The sequence below is a fragment of the Falco peregrinus genome, chromosome 1 (genome assembly GCF_023634155.1).
Source record: "Falco peregrinus isolate bFalPer1 chromosome 1, bFalPer1.pri, whole genome shotgun sequence".
In the NCBI taxonomy this organism is placed as follows: domain Eukaryota; kingdom Metazoa; phylum Chordata; class Aves; order Falconiformes; family Falconidae; genus Falco; species Falco peregrinus.
This window is the reverse complement of record NC_073721.1, coordinates 13342871-13364700: the sequence shown is the minus strand read 5'-3', so window position 1 is coordinate 13364700 and position 21830 is coordinate 13342871. Positions and strand designations below refer to the sequence as shown.

At 38.0% G+C, this 21830-nt stretch overlaps 1 protein-coding gene across 4 annotated transcripts in view; it reads left to right on the top strand.

Moving 5' to 3' along the window:
- Window positions 1–21830, top strand: part of BMPR1A (bone morphogenetic protein receptor type 1A) — an 84373-nt gene that overhangs the window by 48227 nt on the left and 14316 nt on the right. For all 4 annotated transcript variants that reach the window (XM_055790643.1, XM_055790452.1, XM_055790506.1 and 1 more), the window contains 2 exons: window positions 10856–11063; window positions 20752–20914. In XM_055790643.1, the coding sequence (XP_055646618.1) occupies window positions 10997–11063; window positions 20752–20914 (230 nt within the window). In that variant the 5' untranslated portion in view covers window positions 10856–10996. The remainder of the gene's footprint in view (window positions 1–10855; window positions 11064–20751; window positions 20915–21830) is intronic.

Genomic DNA, 21830 nt, shown 5'->3' with positions numbered 1-21830 from the left:
AAAAAAAAATTTAAGGGTTTTATTAGCTGAATGTAATCTAAACCCGAAACAAACAAAACCAAACTGCTACCTTACATCTTGATGTTTTGATCTTTTTTGCTCTGCTGCACAGAGGTTGTTGAAAACCTTTTCTTTCTTGGTGTATTTAAAGTGACCTTTTTGCACTAAGAAAAGAAGTGGTGTAATTACTTGTATATTAATGGAAGAGATACTACTAATAAAACTATTGAACTCTGAATATTTCAATCTCATTGAACTTTATCTAGTCATGCGTTTTGTGTATATGTTTCATTTTGCGTGAAAAAAAGTAACAGTATTGCTTTAGCACTTCTGTGCAGGGAAATAGGAGAGTATAACTGTTGAAGTGTAAACATTACCTTTGAACTCTGCCTTTGTCTACTTATTGAAAGATTACTGTGTTTGGGTTTAGAAATGTCTTTGAAGCTATATGGATGAAAGTACATTGTTTAAACAACAGTAGTTGTAGTTTGTGCGCATGTGCATGCCATGTTGTTTCTGTAGTTATTTAACCAAGCGGATCTGCAACGCACTTAGAGTTTAATTTCAGTTTGTATTAAAATATATTTTCATCTCAGCAAAACTTGTGGAATACTAACAGAGTAAGGTAGGCTTAGACACATTACATATAGACACTTGGAAATTTTTCCTGGTGCAATAATACTTTCGTACATACACAATTGAAAATTAAGTGTTGCAGATGAAAGTAGAAGCTCAATGCAGTGTAGAATTTATTTTAGGTTATTAGTACTGTGGAAGCACATTCTTAGTATAGCTAATTTAATGTCTCCACTGTTTGTGAAGTAACTGTGTGTGAGCAAGTCATGCTTTAAACATAAGTGTTTATCACTCTATGATACTGAGAATAACAGAATACTTTGCAGGTTCTGCATAAGGTAATGTGTGTAATTACAAGATATTTGCTCTCTGGATGGATTCAGGGTTTTATTCCCCCTACCCCCCTTCTTTTCTTCTTGGGCCTGTTGAAGCTTTCTTAACCTACTTGTATGTATCGGGGTCCTCCATGCAAGCTCTGGGAGTTACTAGTGAGACAGCTTGTGAGGTTAGTAACCCCAGCTGTCCACCTTGCTCTTTTGTTGGAGGTCAGTGCCTCTGTGGCAGTATCAAGCAAGTGGCAGCTCATCAGCCACAGCTGTTCAGAGCCTGGCATATTAATTTAAACTGCCATCGATTCTGGTTTAGGCCATGCTAGACTTGCCACCGACAATACTTGCTCGTTTCTCCTACTCTTTCTGTGGAGATGGTACCCTCCTCATGTTTTGTGTCTGGAGCTTGTAATAACCCCAAATGTGAGTTTCTAGGGTGAGTGTTGAGACTCACAGATGACAGAAGAGCTGTTAGCTGACTATTCATATAATTCAAGAGTTCTAAAGAGGGTGAAAGGGCACATTTCAGCAATTTAAAGTTAGAAGGGCAATATAGCTAACGTGAAGAATAAACTTAACGGTTAAATGTAATTTGCAAAGTACATATTTAAAATTTTGTTTCCGAACACTTTAAAGAATAATTCCCTACCTGCCACATCTGTGTTTTAGAAGAGTATAAAGGAGCAGCATCTACTACTTCGTTTACTTGGCCTATCCAGCTATTAAAAGGCTGCTTTGGAAGAGCAATGGAGACTGCTCCTTTGAGAATATCTGTGTGTTATTTACAGTGATTTGTGAGAACAGCTAGGGAGTTTCTCCTATGGGCATGGTAAACAGGTGAGGAAAATGAGGATTAAGACTTACCTTGCCAAGCAGCATTTTGTATTACCACATTGTGATGATGTCGAACTTCTTGCCAGTCTTGTCTCTGCTGTTTGTATGTGTTGAGCAAATACTGTTAAAGAAAGATTTTCTCTTGCCCATTGCAATGAGTGCTGAATTTGATGATTTACAAATTCTGTGGCTTGCTTATGAAGTCACATTTACAAGTGTGTTTTTTATCTTTTTCACAAAATAATGTATCAGTTAATTACGGCAGCAGTTATCTTATAGGTACCAGAACAAAAACCTATATCCACGTTGACAGTTTTAAGCATTTTGAGGGCAAGCAGTTTCCTCCATGTGAAATGTTTTATCTGTTGGCCTTTCCTAATACTGGATCACAGGTCACTTACTTTACAAAGGGGCACCATAGTGTCTTGGTCAGATACCAGAGGGAAAGGATTTGCAGTTGTCTCAGTAGGCAGCAGCGATTCTTGTGTTTAAGGCATGGCTGGTAGCAGTCTGGAGGGGGTTGGTTTGTGTTTTCGGCTGAGGGCCGTGTTGATAAGTAATGCTTTCTGTCCACAATAACTTGAAACTCCGTGTTCCAGGAGTAAATAAAAAAGAATGGAGGGAGTTTAAGGTCTCCCTTCTGATACTTTTTCCTAGAATGTTCTTACCCTCAGCTCTGTTTGGAAAGCGTATCCTTTAATAACTAAAATTATACCCACAACGTGAGCGTGAGGAGTCAGGGCTCTGTGAATAGCATTATCAAGTTGACTCTTTTGACCTTGGTAATTACTAATCTGTGCAATCGGGTATTTCTGAGCCTTGTCAGCCTTGCTTGTTAAAAATGTTATTTATTTGATTGGGTTTTACAAGCCTTGAGTAGGAAAAGAGGATTTAAAGAGAAAATCTGAAAAAAAGAAACCCAACCCCATGTTTATTCTTAAGGGGTAGAGGTCTTCTAGAGGGGAGCTGGCTTGCAGAGGGGGAAGACAGTATTCTTATGCTAATCCACGCTCTGGATAAGGAGCAAAGCAGCCGTGCAAACAATGGAAGTGGAGCCAGAAAGTCTGCTCTGCAGTCTAGCACGCCTTGAAAAGCATGTCAGGCAGGGCGCCTAGGGCTGCTCCGGGGAGGGGCCCGAGCAGAGGGGAGAGCTCCACTCCAACTTACTTTATGGAGCTGGCAGCTAGCCATAAGACTTGGAAAAATCTTACTACCTAGAAAACAAGAATCAAGGGTGGAAGTGAGGGGAAGAGATGTAGCTCCAGTCTATTTTTCACGTTAAAAAACCCAAGCCCCCAAAACCCTGCTGAATTGTCTCATTGCTGCTCTTCTCTTCTTTGTACCAAAATTGAAATTTCAAGCGACATGTTTCTGAAATAGTTACCATTTTTTCGAAACGGTGGTCTGCGTGAGATGCAGATTTTAGCAACGTGCCCCTCCTCACAAATTAGCTTACACTACCCCCATGTGGGCAAAACGTTCAGATCGGAAAGCGTGTTGGAAGCTGGAGCTGCAGGCTGACCTAAGGATGGCGTTGGGGGGCTTCTGGTTTGCTGCTCCTTGCTCCTTCTCTTGTAGGAGAAACCGATGTCAGCGACTCTAGGGGGAAAGCATGGGTTTGTAGAGCATGCTTTGTTATTGATTAAATTCAGTAACCAAAAAAAGGCAGGCTGTTTCGCTTAGGCACCATGAAATGAAATGAAAAATACGCTCTTTAACCACTGAACAAACCCCCAGTTTCTGGGGAACTCCTAATGAGTCCCAGAATTTGCACAATCACCTTTGCTTTGGAGACAAAAAGTAGTTGTGAATTTGTTTTTCTAGATTGGACAAAGTTTATAGGTGTAACAGAAACAAGCTAAGACCGTGGGATCTAAGTATAATAAAAGTTTACCCTGACAGTTTTTTGGTCTGGGGATTTTTTTGACATAGATTAATGAACAATTGTCCTTAAATTAGGGAAAAAGTACTGTAAGGTTGTGAAAACACTCATTAGTCTTCTTTATAGTGCTGAAAGGGATGCTGCACTTGAGAAACCCTTCCTGTGAAAGAATTTGTGCTTTTAAAGGCACTGGCCCTGATTTTAGGGTCCATTGTTCACTTTTTATAAAGTGAACAAATATATATTCAGGATTGAGGCACAGCTTTTTCCCTTCCTTAGCCTAGTTAATTGTTTGTATAAAATAATTGCAATTCAGAACCAAAATATGTGATAGGCCTTGTAGTGGTATAGTATGGCATAATATTTTCAATAGTGACACGTGAAATTTGTAACAATTTTAATTACTTTTCTCTTGTTGCTTTTGTTTAGTGAACAGAAGGCATTTTTTAAGTATTTTTTTTTTTCCAAACAAAATTTAAAAGGCTTCAGTTACATTCCCAGTTTGGATTTCTTAGATTTAGAGATGGAATGTATTACATGTGGAGACTTTTCTCCCTGTTGACATTGATTGGTATGACAGTAAGGCACTAACAAAAATGATAAATAGATAATAAAAATATTTAAGAGTGATAGCTTCTGGGTACAATAGCAGCAGTTGATGTCATTTATGGTAGAAGCAGCATGGGTGTCTGCCAATTGTCTTAAGGGCAGAAGCTCTCAACTAGCTAATCGCCGAAGTCATGGAGTTGAAAGAGGAGAAATGGGTCAAGATGAACAAAATTGTGTAGTGAAATCCTATTTAAATATGCTCAAATAGGAGAATGTGCCATGTTTGTAACACACTAGGATGTGCCTGAATACCTGATGGTACTGGGAAAACAATGTTGCTGAATTTCATTACTGTTAATTTAATGGCACAAACTTTGTAGCAGTTAGTTAATTGGAATTCCAGAGTAACAGTAAGATGGGCATGCAGGAGTCCAATGAGTGGCGTCCCCAATTACCTAATTGTGCTGGGCATGGTAAAAAGCAGCTAGGCTTTAATTTCTTCATGGTTAACAAGTTTGTTTATGAAACAGACAGATATGTCATAATTTAGTAGTTTGGCTTCTGAGTTCTGCCCTAATGTACACACATTTGATATTTGCAAGCAGTGTGAAATCTTCCTTTCATAAGATTTCTGTTAAGAGTATCCGAGGTGGATTTTGGTGAACTTTCCAGCTGCTCCAAAAAAAAAAAGTCCTTTTCTAAGACCTTGAACTCTTGCTGCAGAAAGCAGTTGTTAGGGGCTTACATTTTCTGAATGAACAAACTCACCGTTGCAGTCCATGCATGTTAGACATGTGTCATAAATATCCCACAAATAAAACTCAGATACATTTGTGGGGTTTTTTGAGAAGTGTGTAATATACACATACAAGTGTGCTACATTTAACATTTCAGATTTTGTAGTGGTTTCTAGAGGGAGCAAGAACATTGGAGTAACTTACACAGTCTTCTGCTTTATAAATTTATGCAGTCACCAATATTTTTAAATAATTCTAATTCAGTCCACGATTTAGTGGAATTATTTTTGTGAGTTTACACAGATTAGTGCCTAAACAAATAGGGCCTTATTGGAAGTAGGTTTTGTTGATGACCATGCAGCCATGGCAGTCTTCTCCAGCAACTGTATGATTTCTTCATAGATTTTTGTAGTGGATTTACGTGTGTTTTTAATTTAATATAACTGACAGTACTTATGCATAGCTAGTTCGGCTGTTTCAGTAGGCATGCCTTGCAATAAAATAGTAGAAACACGTTTTAAAAGTACACTTGTACAAGTCTTTGACAGAATTACACAGTACAGAATCTGAAACCCGTTGCAACTTCCTTCTTGTTATGGCATTGGTTAAATTAGCTTATTCAAAGTCAAATACTCAGCAGTTAATTGTAACTCTTTTTGTATTGTGAATAACGAAATTGAGTTGTAAGGGCTCCTGGATCACAGTCTCCTCCTGTCGTGTCACCTGCAGCTACATGAGATGGTGGCCTTTGTAAACTAAAGGCTAATTAAGTTTTTGGACACTATTTAGTTTGCAAATCTGCCTTAGAACCTTCTAACCAGTGGTTAGGAATTGTCTTCTAATTTCTGATCTAAATAAATTTTAATGGCTAATCCATATGTAGTTGTTGTTGAACCAGGAATTTTCTTCAGGTTGAATAGCTGTCTTTTTTTCCTAGTGTTTATTCCTGTGTTACACTTTCAAAGAGTAATCATTTTGCTGCCAACTTTCACACTATTAATATTTCATTTCTTTTTGTCTCCATTCATAGGGCTTTCCTGTTCTCCAGATAATATTATCAATCCTAGGCATATGTTGGATTTATCTATCATACTGTCTCTGTGCTGTCCGTGTTTTACCGTTTCTCCTGGGAAGGTTCCCTAGGAAATCCTAGAGTTGTGTTTGTCTGTTTGTCCCAGCAACATCACATGGATGTGTCTGATGTTCTGTAATTGTTAAGTCTACTTGACTCCTTGGACATAGCATCTCTTGTGCATGAATGCCTAGTCTATGTGAAGCAGAAATTCTTCAGGGTTACCAATATGCATAACTTTCCCAATTTCATGCCCTTGTATTTCATTCTGTTTCTGTAACTTCGGTTCTTCATGTGATCCAAATATTCCTGCATAAAACCAACACTCAGCTGAATTGACAATTCATGTATGTCAGCAAGGTCTATCAAAGTTTTACTTTCTGTGTTTAGCTCATTGATGAAAAGGGTAAGTATTCTTGAATCAGGCTGATTCAGGAATCAAGGTCCTTGAACATCATTTGAACTACACTGGTAATCTCTGTTCTTGAAATTACTTGTCATCTGCCCTGTAGTGAATTCTTTACTGTTCTTACAATCCCTCTTTTCTTCATCCAAATTCATAGTTTTCTTTGTGGTAGCATATCAGGCTTTTTAAAGTTTTAATACAAAAGTTGTTGCTGCATACTGGCTTTGACAGTTCGGGTTATTTCTGGCATTCTCTTCCACCTCAAAGTTCTGTTCAAAACTGTACATGTCATTGAAGTAATACCCTTATGGTTAAATAAGTTGCTTCTTATCCCCGTTACACATAGGAGACTAAATGTTTTTCAGTTTTGCTTTGGCAAATATATTTAGTTGGAATTGTATGTACTGCTGCAGATGTTTTGAAATGTCTGTTGACATGGATTTAATGTTCTAATTCTTGTGAAGTCTGAGACTGACGTTTCTTTTTTCATATGTTCCCCTTTTACAATACTGTCTTTGTTCTTATGTTCAGCACTATCATTCTTTATTGAAATTTGGGACAGTGCAGCTCATTTCGTTTGGGGATCATGCTGTTAAAAATATTACAGAGCCACATCTAAAGAACAGTTACCACTGAACTGGTTTTAGAATCGTTTTGGACCATATGACAAATCTTGCACACTTCAGCTTCGTATGTTTGGAGTCGTATGGAGTGTAGGGCTAGACTGCCGTGATAGTGCTGTGAATTCACAGATGAGTTCCAGTTCAGACACCATCCCACCCCAACCCCAGTTTTAATAACAAAAGCATTTTCTTCAATAAACTAATTTTAGGAAGGATAATAAATTACACTGTAGACTACAGTGGGTGTTACAGTTGATGAATAAATTACTTCTTAGCAGAATATAGTTGAATGCTTCTTCATGGCTACAGTAGGAAAAAAGAGAGATCGAGGACTTTGAATTCAACTGATTGGCTTATGGGTTTGAATTTCTTCAGCATGCTCTGTTGGCAGAGTAGTGTTCCAGGTGTTAATTGGCACTTTAACATATTTGAAGTAGCCATTCAGTTGTGTCATTTTACACTGTTAATATCGGACAAGTTTTGGAGAAGTTCCAGCTGTCGCTCACTTCAGATAGCGTGCCTTAGTGGGGGGCTACCAGTCTTCCTCTTTAATGGGAATCCAGAAATGGTTCAGAAAAGCTGTTACTGCAGCCTCTTCAGTTTTGTCAACTGTATTTTTTTTTTGTTGTGGTTAGTTTTGGTTTTAGTAAAAGATACTATCACAGGAAGGTCGTAACTGCATTGTTGGGGGGCGTGGCATTTGTTAGAAGGAGTAAAACAACTAGTCGGTTTTTGGAAACTTTTTCTTTAATGCTGTTAAACTGCATAGCTATATTGGAGTGCCACAGGTGATTTTAAGAACAAAATGTTCTCAAAATAGTTTTCGTTTCTGGGAAAGAGCAATATAGGCTGTTAGAGACCTGATTGTCTTTGTTTAGCTCAGAAACTTACATAAGAAAAAGGAAGAACAGCTCAAAGGATGACTAAAAACCACCTGAAATCTCTTCTGATAGTCATGGGAGGAAGGCTCTGCTGAATATTACTGCAGTGACTGAAAAAAAATATGCCTCAACCCGTCCACATTATGTTTTTGACAAAACTTTGTTGCTTCTGTAGTGTGGGCAGTAGAGTAGGACATGTGCCCACACTGCAGTTCATGTAGTCCACCTTGGGACTTGTAATTGTAAATTGCTAGTTTTCCATTGATGGCTTAAGCTCACCTGCCGAGCGGTGAAATGTTGCAGCAAGGCTCATCGGAGCTTGTCTGCCCAAGCTTTGCAGCCAGCTGCAGGGCTTTCCTGGCTAAGGGCGAACTTGACCCTGACAGTAGCAGCACAGAAAGGTAAGTAACAGTATTAAGGTGTTACGTGCATTTCAGCAGAAGAGAAGGGAATTGCAGCCCTTCTGGGTTTTACTTTCCATTTTAGAGGTACTTCTAAATGCTGAAAAGCATTTTAAAATCAGAATGATTTTTAAATGGGGAATTATAACAGAGCTTGTTCTCAGCATCATTTTATTACATGTAAATACATATAAAATGTATATAAAAACATTTTAATACATATACATCTGTAAGAAGTGAAATATTAACGAAAGGAAGATTCAGTCAAGTCAAAATACCGGTTCTAAGTGGAGAGCATTATATTCTTGAATAGGCCTGGACAACATTTTTGAATAATACCTTCAATTGTCTCACTGAACAAAAATCACCATGAAATTGCAAATGAGTTGCATTAAAATGTTCTTTTTTCCAGTTCTTGATTTCTTTCATAATGTACTGTGTGCTATGGTGGTAGACACACATTGCACATTAAGCGCCTGAGCCACTCTCTTACCTTACTGAACTGGGGAGCGAGATCACCAACTTTCTGAAAGTTTAAAACACTCCTCCCCTTGACATGCGGAAGAGTGAGAATACGTAGTCCTTACTGAAACTTGCACCAAGACAGACAGAAATTATTTTAAGATAGACTTTAAACAGATTATTAGTGGTTTTTTTCCTCTTTCATGGACTGCAAAAACAATACTGTAAATAAAGCCTTTGGTTTTTTACTATATACAGGCTGTTGGCAGTTTTTGTCTTCCACGTGTTTTATGAAGTTCATTGCAGCTGAAACACAGAATAAAGTCATAGTACTTACAGACTGACGTTGCTGGCCCGATGTTTTTATAGCTAGAAGGACGTTCCCTGCCAGCTGTCAGAATCGGTCCTGTTTCTTATGATTAGGAAACACTAAAAGAGAGTGAATGTTGCTTTTACCTCTTGCCTTGCCAGGAAGTTTTATTTCAAGGTTACTAGTGCTTAGGACGTCTGCAAATGGTGTCGTTTGAGGCCGTCCCCCGGCAGGACTGGTGGCAAATGCCGGGGTGGCTGGGCGGCAGTGGTGGTGGGCAGGCGCCCGGCCGGAGCTCACCCCCAGCTTCCTCTGGCGCAGGGATGCTTTGTTGCTTCATTAGGGAGAAGTCAGAGACGTGTGAAAAGTAGGCCAGGGGTCAGGGCAGCCTGCCCTGGCCCCGCTGAAATTGAAAGTGACGGACACCTCCCAGCTCAGCCGCTAATTTGCCTCCATGTTAAATGCCTCCGAAGCACTAATTAAAATGAAAAGTTCTTGGGTCTCACCGACAGACAGATTGCGTTATTGATGGGGGAAGCGGCCACCAACAGTAATTGCAGCGCATCCCCGAGCGAACACCGGTTTTGGCATTCATGAGCAGCGCCAGGCTGACAGGGGTCAGAGGGGTCAAGCCCACTGAAACAAGAGGCCGAGGGAAGGCAAAATCAGCCCTCTGTTTGTCTTTGTGCAACGTCGCTTTTGTTGCGATTAACCATTTAGGTGTTCGAGCTGCTTTTTAGTCCTTTGAGGCCCAATTATGCTTCCCTTGTGAATCGCTGTAGAAAGTTCGTTAAGCGGAACGTTACCACAAACTGTTGCAGTCTGAAAAAGTAACTTCTTATTCAGTTTGGCTGTCTTGGCTATGTGTTCATCCACCTGATGAGTAGAATTATATTTTATCTTTGGAGCAAATGGCATGTGCATATAGTAGCATCATTTTTCAGGAGGGATTATTTTGTACAAAACTTGGGTATACAGAAAGGTATAAGGATTTTGAATTGGAGTTAACAGATTAATAATAAATGCTCATTGGTATTGTGGACTGAGCTAACTTTCTTTTTTCCAGGAAACACTGTATGAAGTAGTAGTCTACAGTAAGAGGGACTGGGATATAGTCAATGCTAAGTAAGAAGTTTCTTAATTCAAATGTTCAATGAGGTTGTGGTGGTGTTTTTTTTAAAGATAGTACTATTCTAGAAGCCAAAAGTAAAGTTGTAAGTAAATTAGGTAACTAAACCAACTATTTTAATACAAATTTAGATTTCATCCAGCAGAGACTAGGTTTTTCTTGCAATAAAGCTTCTCTGCAAGCATTTTTTCAACTGGTGGCTCAACGTGGTGGTGTCCTTTCTCCCGCAAGATTATGGGAAGTCACCACTGGGTTTCATTTTTAAGAGAAATAATGAGTGTAAATTTAAATTTCTGTAAAAAAAAATAATTCATTTTCAATTACTGTTACATGTTAATCTGTTGAATGCTACCTGAAAGCTGTATGTGAGTATAAAATATATGGCTGTGACTAGTGAGTTAACATGTCTAACATTTTTGGTAGGCATGTAAAAACATTCCTGTGGGTTGTTACCAAAAATGCATATTTCAGAAGAATCCTGCTATTCAGTTGAGTAGTAAATATGGCTAATGTTTTGAGTTATTAATCTTAATAAGCATAGACATTTTTAATTAGTTTTTGCAGCCACATGGTTATGATCAATGTGACGAAAAATCTTGAGGGGTTTTTATTGTTTTAGAAATGCAAGGAGTTTCTTAACACTTTGTTTTACTGTATCTTTCAGGAAACGAAGTTGGAAAAGTTACAAAAGCATCTTCGCAGTCAGGCGCCAAATCTTGTATCAGGCTTCACCAAACAGACTAAGCTTAACCTTTGTCAAGCAGAAGGGCCAGTCGCCTTGCACAGGAAGGATTAAAAGTGAACAATGACTCGATTGAGAGTTTATGAGCGATTGCTTGGAGCCTATCTGCTCATCATTCTCCATGTTCAAGGTAAATATGTACTAGTGGAAATAAGTTTATATTTTTGATCTCCGAGTCATGTGTATTCCAGTGGTTGGGGTAGGGTTTTTTTGTTGGGGGTGTGTGTTCTTTTGCAGGCAGGTGGCTTATCTGCCTGACATGCATATAGACACTTCCCTAAAAAGGACATTATAATGGTCACGTGTTGTTGTAGCATAGATATAGATTAAGTCTATTTTAGCAAATGCTTAAATAGAAACAGTACCAGAAATGCATAGTACACTATGGAGCAAGTTATATGAAAGCAGAATTGAAGGTTTGACTTTCTGAATTTGTTCCCTGTATGTGTGCATCTTTGATCCCTTTAAACTTGACTCACTGAAGAAGTTGCAGAGTGTGGTTCTCCATGCTTTCTGATGTTCCCGACAGCCAAGAGATAGTGTGGTGTGACAAATCTAAATAAACTTGTTACAGCTACTCAGTGGGCCACAGTGAGGCTATGGGATGTTTGCGATAGTCTGGTTTTTAGTTGGCGAAGATACTCGCTTGTATGTCTGTTGCCTTTCCAACCATCGGTTATCAAAAGCTTCTGCAAGTCCGGTTATCGTTAGGACTTTTAACTCCTCGGTTAAATTGGGTTGAATTAAAAAGTATTGGGAACTGACCAATGTGAGTGTTTCCGGCTCTATCGGGAACAGAAGTCTTAAGTCTGAAGATTATAACTAGTTTGTGGGAAAATCCATTTTATTATTATTTTCTTAGTCCTTATTAGCAACTGTACTGTACCTGTTAGATCTGATTCTGTAATTGCTTGTAGTTCAGAGAAGCGTTAGAATAGCAGAATGGTATCTGAGCTGTTAGTGGTATTGCATTCTCATGTTTGGGACATGAACAGTAGCACTCTGCGTGCCCACCAAGTATGTACATCCATCGTTGGTCTCTGTGTTAGATTTCTCATTCTCCCAGCTGTGCACCTCTCATGTTTGAGTTGAGTACACAGAGCTTTCCGTATGTTTCAAGGGAAAAGCAAGGCTGATTTGGCAGTGCCAATTTCAATACTTCAATATAAAAGGTTTTATGTTCTCTTTCCATACTTATATCAATTATTGCTTAGTGCTTGATTTTATTTTGAGATGTTCTTTGAGCTATTTACTTTCAAGAATAACAATTCAGTGAACCTATTAAAATGGGGAGAGGAGGAAGCCTGGTAAGTACCTAAATAGCAGTCTTTCTGTTCTGTTTCTGGTGGGTACTAGTGGATTAAAGGATTTAGCAGAGCTGTCTCTGGTGGGGCTATGCTCGATACGTAGCTTGACAACTGATTTGTAACAGCAAACGTGAATCAGATGTATAATGGCCTGCCCCTTCCAAGCCACCTGATCCCACCTCATCCCCTGTGCTGGTATTTATCCTCCTGTAGTCAAGTGCCAAGGTGTACTTGGGAACTATTGGAGCTTCTAACCCTGGGAGGAGCACTCAGGCAGTGCACAAGACTGTACCCTTAAACATAACCCAAAACTTTATTAAGCAGTAAATATAAATGACACTGAAGATATTTCTCTGGAATTGACCAGGGATGAGCTGTCAGCTACACTAGTAGACCCAAATTAAATGAATAGCGAGCATGTCAGTGCAAGGAGGATCATCTTTAAGCTCTTTCAAGTACCATCCCACACACACATTCACAGCTAAGCTTTAATGGAACAGAAGTCTTCTCCCAGGATCTTTGCAGAATGGCACTTCGTTGAAGATACTTAAAACTGCCGTTCTTCCTTCTGAGTTTCCTGTGGGGTTCAGTCCAGGAGGCTACCATGAGCACACTGAAGGCTTCTGTATCATTGAGTGCAGCCTACAGAACTGTAAACACTTTTCTTCCAAAACTGGGCAAGTGTTCCTGTATAATTGCCAAGTTATTTGAGCGCTTTCATCTTTTTAGCCTGCAGGGGCTCAGAATAGTGTCTCCTAACTTTTAGGTATGTGCTTTAAGTGCTGATGTTTGGCTTCATTTACTCATGTGTGTGTGTGTGTATGCATGCACATGTATTTCAGAAGTGAGGAAGAGCATGAGTCTTAAGTTTGAAGCTTTGGCATTGCAGCAAGTATTTTGAGGTTGAAAGCAACAAAACAAATACAAATCCAGGATTCTTCCATCTTTGGTCTTTGTTACATTAGTTAAGCCGGGAGAGGGAAATTCACAAGACCAGTTCCTCTTTCCGTTGTGGACTTAAAATTTTTAATTGATGAGAAATAGCGCAGTCTGTTTAGACAGAAATAGCCTAGTTTGGATATAGCTGAAGCTTGTAGTACAGATTTACAAATATTTACAGGTAGCTGAAAGGTGATTAGATTCATAATGGGCACAAATCACAATAAATGAAATTTTGGTGAGAAGTTAGGAAAGAAATTTTCACTGTGAATGTGGGTTAAGCATTAGAACAGGCTTCCTGGAGAGGTTGTGCAATACCCTTCTGTAGACAGTCACTTTACCAGAATGACACTGAACAACCTGGTCTCATGTGCAAGCTGGACCTCGTTTGACCAGCTGGTGGTACCAGGTGACTTCCAGAGGTCTCTTCCACTCTAAAATAACTCTCAGACATAGCACTTTGCTGTGGAGCTTGTTCTACTAGTATTCAAGAAGTTTTGCTGTTTCTTGCAGAAGATACCAGCTGCTTCTCTTCAAGAGGCTGCTGGGAGCAATATACTTTGCTCTCTTTACTGAAGTTATAGTTTCCCCTTTGCATTAGTCAATATTCAGCACTTTACTCAAAGGCAATAGCAACTGAAGGAACAAATTTTTTTTCTCTCCAGATACAAACAGGAACAATAATACAAACTTACAGGTCTTACAGTGACTTTAAATTACATTAACTCCTTCCATGATCATATTTATTAATAAATGCTTCAATAAATAACTACTAAAAAATAATACAGGTAAAATAAGTTTAAGGACTGTGTAAAAAAATATGTTTTTTCAGCTTCTAAAGAAGAAATTGTCTTAGGAATATTTCTGACTTTCAAATCAATACTGAGTGAGTTCTGAAAGCCATGGGAAAGTTGCGCTTGCTGAAATGTTGTTGATTCTTTGATGCAAGTTGCCTAAAGGCTTGTCTTCAAACATGTGAAGTATGCTTGGTTTCTAGGGGTGGTGAGCAGAAAAAGTCAAGTCTTTCTACTTGTCCCTAAATTCATGGAAGAGTTGTGCTTGGGAGGAGGAAAGAATAAAGTTGATTAGTCTTCAAATGTTTGAAATTTTTATAGGAAAGAGGAAATCTAAAGTGAAAAGTCAAAAAAGTGGAAATTTCAAGTGGAAAATAGTTTCAATAGGAAAAATATATGCAGGATGTTAGAAAAATGCATCTTAAAGGAATCAGTAGAAGTGGAGAAGACACATTGTGAGGAATTGAAGAGAATGTGTGATTTACAGAAAAAGGAGGGAAAAGCAAGAGAAAGCAGAAACACACGGCATGTGTACTTTCAGTGACTGGCACCCAGCTTAATGGTTTGCTCTCTTGTTTTGGAGGCTTCTTGAAAAATGGTATGGTTTTCGGGGCTTACCAAGACCTGAGAGAATGATAACAAGTGTGTCTGTATATGTACGTGTATGTATACGCGCCATATTCCTTAATAGGTAACTTTAAAAAAACAGGTGGCTGCAGGTTTGATTAATGTGAAAATGTTCTTACAACAGCAGCAGAAACCAGACAATAATGTCATGGAATCGGTGAATGGTTGCTGTTTCTCAGGTTGGTACTATGGAGCAGGTGGACACAGTGGTTACCCTCTGGATTGTATCTTCTTTATGGTTTATGGGACTTTTTCACTTCTGTTGAGAAATGGTCGAAAATAATAAGCCTGGGTGGCAGACAGATTTAATAGCAAGCTTTTCAAGCAAAACATTTTTGTATTTCCTTTGTTGCTGTGGAAGGCCTTTGCAATATTTTTTAGACCTGTGACTTGGTCTGCATCTTCATCCACCTACTTTTGCTCATCTAAGGCAAGAGGTTGTCAGCATCATTGTAGTTGAGGACTGTGGTAAATGTGCTTTTGTTTTGCCACTAGTGCAGGTTTTAGTTCAGAGAACCAGTTTTACTACAGAGTAGAGTGCTTTCTTTCTTTTTTTTTTTTTTTTTTTTTTTTTTTGCAATGCACTGAATTGATGACCATAACCAATCAATCTATGGAATGGAGTACTTAATGTATACTTAAACACGCTCTCCTAAGTCTTGTATTTTTGTTACTGTCAGTTTACTGTGTGATGTAATGTTAGATGTGTGGTTCAGCACACCTTTGTGTTCTTTAGAGGCACCACAGAAGACAAGGGTTTTAATCCTTGTAAATTAGTTGACTAAAAAGTATTAATAGCATTCAGTATGTATGAAGAAAGCTTTATTAAAAGTTAAATTTAAAAATAATTAATGTTACTATTAAATATTAAAACGAACTTATTAAAGTTGGCATTGTCAGTGAACTGAAAAAAACCTGTTGATTTGATTTCACTGTCATATTTAATTTTATTCAAAGATTTGATATAGAAAAGGAGATTACTTTCTTTTTTTAACTTTTATGCATTTTCTGAATTTCAAGTGAAATATTTACTGATTTTAAACATATAAACTAATCTGAGATTTAGAAAGTATTCTAAAATCTGCAGAAGGAACTTAGTCAGAAGCAGATTCATTCCTTGAGGAGCGTAGTTCTGTTTACCTGTGATTTCCTCAATCACTACAACTGTTTTTAAAACACACAGGCAGCACACATGTGATGTTAAACATTTGTCTGATTAAAGTTATTTTAATGGATTATTAAAAGGTTATATATTTCTTTATTATAATCTCACATTTAGTTTTAAGTAACTTACTCCTTAGGAGTCCATTTAATTTAAATTAGAATGCAGTGTACTTTTTTCTTAAAGTAAAATAAATGTAAAATTTTCTTGTCTCTGGCTCTTGTATTGAATACATACGAACAGAGAGCAGTCTTCAGAAGTGACTTTAGTGGGGAAGGGAAGTGGGAGCCTGGGGATTACTGGTTAGGAAGGTAGGGGGGCAGGGGCTGCCTGTCTGTTGAGCAATGGTGTAGCTGCTGGGAGAGCTGGAGGGTGGTAGAGAGATTTTAAAGGAGTAGTCTGGGAACCTGCTGTGATTTTTTAGGAACCAGTTCTTCTAGATGGAGCTACCTCTAACATGCCTGATCTTTGGAGATCACAGCCTTGATACATGAAAAGGCACTACAGGGAGAATTATGGATGAAACGCCAGACACAGAGCTCATAGAAGCATTTAAGATATTTGCACTCATTAAAAAGATTTTCCTGATTTTTTTTTGATTATTTTGTGTTTTAAGAAAAAGTCCTTTACTCGGGCTGTATCAGTTGTACCAAGGTTTAATTCACATAGCAGTACATGTTTGATCATTATGAAAGCTTGTGATAGGCAGAAAGGTGAAACGTCCTTGTTGGAGTGGATGAATTTGCAGTATCTGCATACTAAAGCAAGAAAAAGTAATTGAAAACTACCACATAAAATTTTCTGGGTATGTTTTTTTCATAGGGAAGGCATATCTAATGTAAAAAGCATTGGTACAAGTTTAATCTTTTATGAAAAGAGCCCAGTGTGGGCAAGCCCAGAGGGTCTGCTAGCCCCAGCATACAGTTTTAGCACCAGCACGAAGGCAGGTGAAGGTGGTCTTCTGAAAAAGAATCCTTTAATTTAAATACTGAATTTATTGGGATTTACAAGCTTGGATCAGAATAGCTACAAAGAAATGCTGATAGTACTGTACTTCTGCTAGGAAAAATCCCTTTTAAGGGGAATGTGCTCCAGAATAAAAATGTTTTTATGTGGAACATCTATATTATGAATTCAGAAGGCTGTTGAACAACTTGAATGCTGTAGGCTGTTCGTTCTAGCATTGCAGCTTTATTTGTGGACGTAGAGGGGATACAGTTAAATTATAGGCATAACTTGGCTTTTGTGTTCTTTCATTTACTGCTCTCTGTCTCTGCATTTCTTAGTAGGCCAATTTTTTTATGGGTTACAGAAATCTTTTCTTAGATCAGAAGAGTTAACGAAATTATATATGTATCCTGGCATTGAGTTGCAACCAAGTTAGCTCAGTTTTTAGTGCTGCTAACCCTTCACTGTCATGCACAGTACTTGTTAAAAATTATCCGTATTAGTATTTGAAGCCATGCTTTCAAGTAGACTTACGTAAGTTTCTAACCTCGTGGGATTTTTAATATACTGAGCTTCTTTAAAATACATTTTATAGTCTAACATATTTTCTGTGATTGAAAGAAGTAGTTATTTGAATAATTTATATTTTTCGATCAAGGGTTGGATATGATACACTGGCAGGCATTGTTTTATTTTATTAAAAAAAGTTTAAGTTTAAATGGAAAGCCATTTAAATGTCTCCTTATCTGTAGCAGCTGTTAACACTTCTAGAAATTTAAAATTAATGCATTATGTATGGGACAATGTTGTGATGGGGCAAAGCAGAAGAGAAACTGGGAACTTGGAGGTCCCATCAGCTTGTTTCTATTTATCGTCTTATGCTGTGGTTGTGTGAGAAGAGAATGTACTATCACTCTGATATTTTATTGAATGTTGTTTGTTTTTGAAATGTGGTAAAATACATATTATAGAGCAGTTTGTATGTTTAAAGGTATATGTTACTGTCATTCTCAAGCCTGGATAACAGGCTGAAACTGATCCACAGTCTTGAACAAGTCCTCCAGTGTGCAACAGTTCATTTGCTGCTACTGCGTATTATTTTGCCCTACCAGCCTTCTGCAATTTACGGGTAGAGGGTAGGAAATAGTGAAGAAAGAAGCTTTGTTGTGCCTGAAATCTCTGGGTACTGTATTTCTTACTTCTTTTGAAGCTGTGTGTATTAATGCATAGCACTTAAACCTTTGAAGGTTATGTTAAGATTTATGTGTGTGTTCCTTAGCAGCACCGCAGAGCTGACAACTGCATGTCGTGGAAAAGAAGCCATTAATTACATCATCAACTACTGTAGTGTCACAAGATCCCTAAAACATGATCCTCTCTTTCTCTGTCCTGCTCCCAGAAGGAAGATAAAGAAGCGTGAATGGTTGAGAGATGGAGCTCTGAGGGTAGGGGATAAGGAGAACACTAGTGCAGGAAGGTCAGGTGGTGTCTGAAGCAAGATGGTCATTTAGGCATATCCTTCAGTCACTCTTGTTCATTTACCCAGTAGTTATTAACCAGGAAAAACAGCAATGAAACATTTTGTGGCCCTATTTGGATCTCAATCTGCCCTCTTAAAATGTCTCGAGAAATGCAAGCAAAGTCAGCTGTACAAAAGTCAAAGGTGCTGGTTCTTTGAAAATACAGTTATCTATTTCAGATGTTATTTGATGTGTTCTTCATAAGTCTTGTTACACAATCCATCATAATAAATTAAGAGGAAAAATGTATTTAATCTCAGTTTTAGTATAAAAGGTCTGTATACCTGTAGTCATGCTTCAGTGTTAGTTTACAAAGAATAATAGTGCTTATAAAGATCCAGACCTGCATAAAAATGTTGTACTTTTTCTTCTGACTTAGGAGAAGCTATGCTTTAAGGGTTCCTTGATTCTCTTCTAATGAATTGAAAAAATACCCCATTTGGTGCAGACGGTAGGAAGATGGACGTGTGACTGTGTGACATAGGTCATAAAGTATGCACACTTTTAACACGTGGAATGTCCCTGAAGAGAAAGGAGTTTTTCTAACATGAATTGGGAAAGATACCTTAGTAGTTCAACAAAATCAGAAGGAAGGACAGTATTTGTACATATGCAGTGGCTTTTCCTTTAAATATGAAGCAGAATTACCTGTTCTCTGAGCAGGTAAGGATCTCTTAAATGTGAATGCACAATGTTGTGTATCATCTGTAATACAATATTAAAATGAGCTTTCAGTTTATGCTGGGAAGAAATCTGGCAGAGAGAGAGAGAGGACAGATGGAGAGGAGCTGCAATTTCATACGTGCAGAGTTCCTTTTGGTTAAATTGGAAATACCGATTGCACAGGTAAACTCCTGTTGTTCTAGCACTGCACCTTCTTTCTTGCTATCAGTCTGTACATACCGGGAATATTTAACTCGGGCATTACTGAAGTACTGTTTGAAAGCTACGTTTCAGATAAAACATGGCTAAGTGATTTGAGGGTTTAGGTAGAGGGTGCTATACTTCCTTAGGATATACTCTTAGCTGTATCTGAAAAAGGCGCAGTTTCATTACTTTCAGAAATCTCTGAATTGGGTCAATGCACTGGGTGTACTGTATCAGATAAGGAAGTACGTAAGTCTGCTTTTTGGGGAGCAATAAGATGAAATTTCACAAATAACTTAATTGCACGTTGGGCTGTTTGATATAGTGGATGTTACAATAGATTGATACAGAGGGTGGTATCTACACAGGGGTTTAATCAAGTTTTTCTGCACATCTTTCAAGCAAGGTACAACATGAGAGCAATGTTCTCATTACAGCTAGTCTTAGGTGGGTTTGACAGGAAGCCACAAGAATCTGGTAAAAGAGACCATGAGTTTCCTGGTCAAAATTTTTTTAAAAAATTATTCTTAGATGAATTTCTATTGTGACTAAAATCTTTCTGAGAGGAACTGAGGTACTCCACCATTTTAATTATAACTGAATTTATAAAGGTTTCTATCAGTCCTAACACTGAGTCTTCCACAGAGACTTGCTGTAAATTGTGTCAGTGCAGGTGATAAGTTTGTTCACAGCTTTTCTAGCTTTATTTCAAGTTCACAGCTTGAGAACTTGGAGCCAAGAGTACTGTTAGGTGATGGACAAAGAGATTTTTATGTTGGTAAAATTACTTGTGATAATGCTGGAGGAGATGGGTGAAGATGTTCTCATCTCATATAGTAGTCAGAAAGCATATTCAAAATGAGGCATGTTTTATTTATTTATGTGTTTAATTTTTTTTTCTGGATGTTCTTTGATAAGAAGAAAACCGATGAAATTTTTCTTCTGAATGCCTATGTTCACAAAAGCACTTTAATAACACGAACTAGGACAAATGATGCTGAGCTCTCCTATTCTTGAGAAACTGAGGGCTACTTGGAACGCAATTTAGCCCTATTTTTATTCTGTGAAAGCTTGTTTGTGTGGATGTTCATGTCATTTACTGAAATTTAATTTGCAAACAAGATTTACTTTAGCTCTGTTTTGAAGTACTAATGCATACAGAGATCAAAAAAGCCAAGAGATTTTGGAGTTATTACTGCTCTTCTATGACACTGTGAATCCATAAAAAATGACTTCAGAAAATTAGAAAATTGCATATTAAGTACATTCAGTCATGCATAAAATTATACTGTTGTGGTTATCAAGCGGTCAGCATTTTGGTTTTCTAAACACATGAATGAGAAAGGCTTTCTTCAGAAAATCCTTACCGGTTACCTCACTGCTTTCCTGCCCCACCTCAAAGAGGGAAAATATCCTCTTTCTGTTTATATTGATTATGGTTGGAATATCTGCTGTCAAGGTTTGAGCTATAGGTATTTCTAGAATAATATTGTTAACTCCAGTGTCTACCATAATCTTGGGAGAGAGAGGTTCTTATGTCTTGTGTAGTTCAATTATTTGTTAATGTCATTATCCTATTGTCATGTTTTGCTTGTAAAGCTTTTGAACAGTTATTGGACATGCAAAAATATTTTGTGTTTTTTCAAATGTCCAGGTCAAGATCCAGACAGCATGCTTCATGGCACAGGAATGAAGACAAATGCTGACCAAAAGAAACAAGCAAATGGAGTAACACTCGCTCCAGAGGACACGTTACCTTTTCTTAAGTGCTACTGCTCAGGACATTGTCCAGATGATGCTATTAATAACACATGCATGTAAGTACTGCACACAGGGTAGAAGAGACTCTTTGAAGAGGCTCATTTTTGCTCGTGAGAGCGCAGACTATCTCTGGAGTGCTGACTGGTTCTGTCAGGTGATTTGACCATAGCTGATTAGAAACTCACTGGTTCTGTGGAGAGCTGAGCACTAAAACCCATGGTCATCTGTATGTAAACAGTACTGCTTTCACCGTACTTGGAACCATTTGCAAATGGTCATTCCGTGCCCAGCGACTGCTTTGAAGGACTGAGGTTTTCAGTAACCTGTAGCATTTTATAACTGAGTATTAAATGACCCAAGTCTAAACCGGATATAACCGTCCGCTTGCTTAGTCTAATACTTCTTCACGTAGTAGTCAAAGGTAGTGTTGGCAGCGTAGCCATTTACTACTTGTTGCATATTCATTAGTTGTAGAGTGTGAGGGAAAAGCGGGAAAAAAAGAAAAGCCTCTGAACACGCAGGGACAGGAGAGGGTAGTTTTAACTTCCATAGCCTTAAGAAGCCTAACAGATTCATGCACTGATTATGTGTTTGCTTAAGATGTTTTTTTTTCATGTCTTTAAATGCCCTCGGTTTTCCTTTTTTCTGTTCATTTGCAGTTCCATGTTTTAAGGCCCTTCTGTTTTCCTTAAGAATTAATACGAAGATACGTAATAGAAAACATATTATTGCTGCTTCAATTTGAGTCTTCACTTTAACACATAATATTAAGCCTCTCTAAAGCTGTCACTTGGCAGATAAAGCAGTTTTTGTGGAACCTAAGGAGGTGGAATAAACACTATCTTTTTCAATTTAAACATAGGTAGTATTTTACAAGCAGTTTTGCACTTAGAAAATGTTTAGTTAGGACCCGGTATTTTGTCTTTCCAGTCCTTTGGTATTTATTTGTTGTTTTTTATCGCCCTCTGGTGT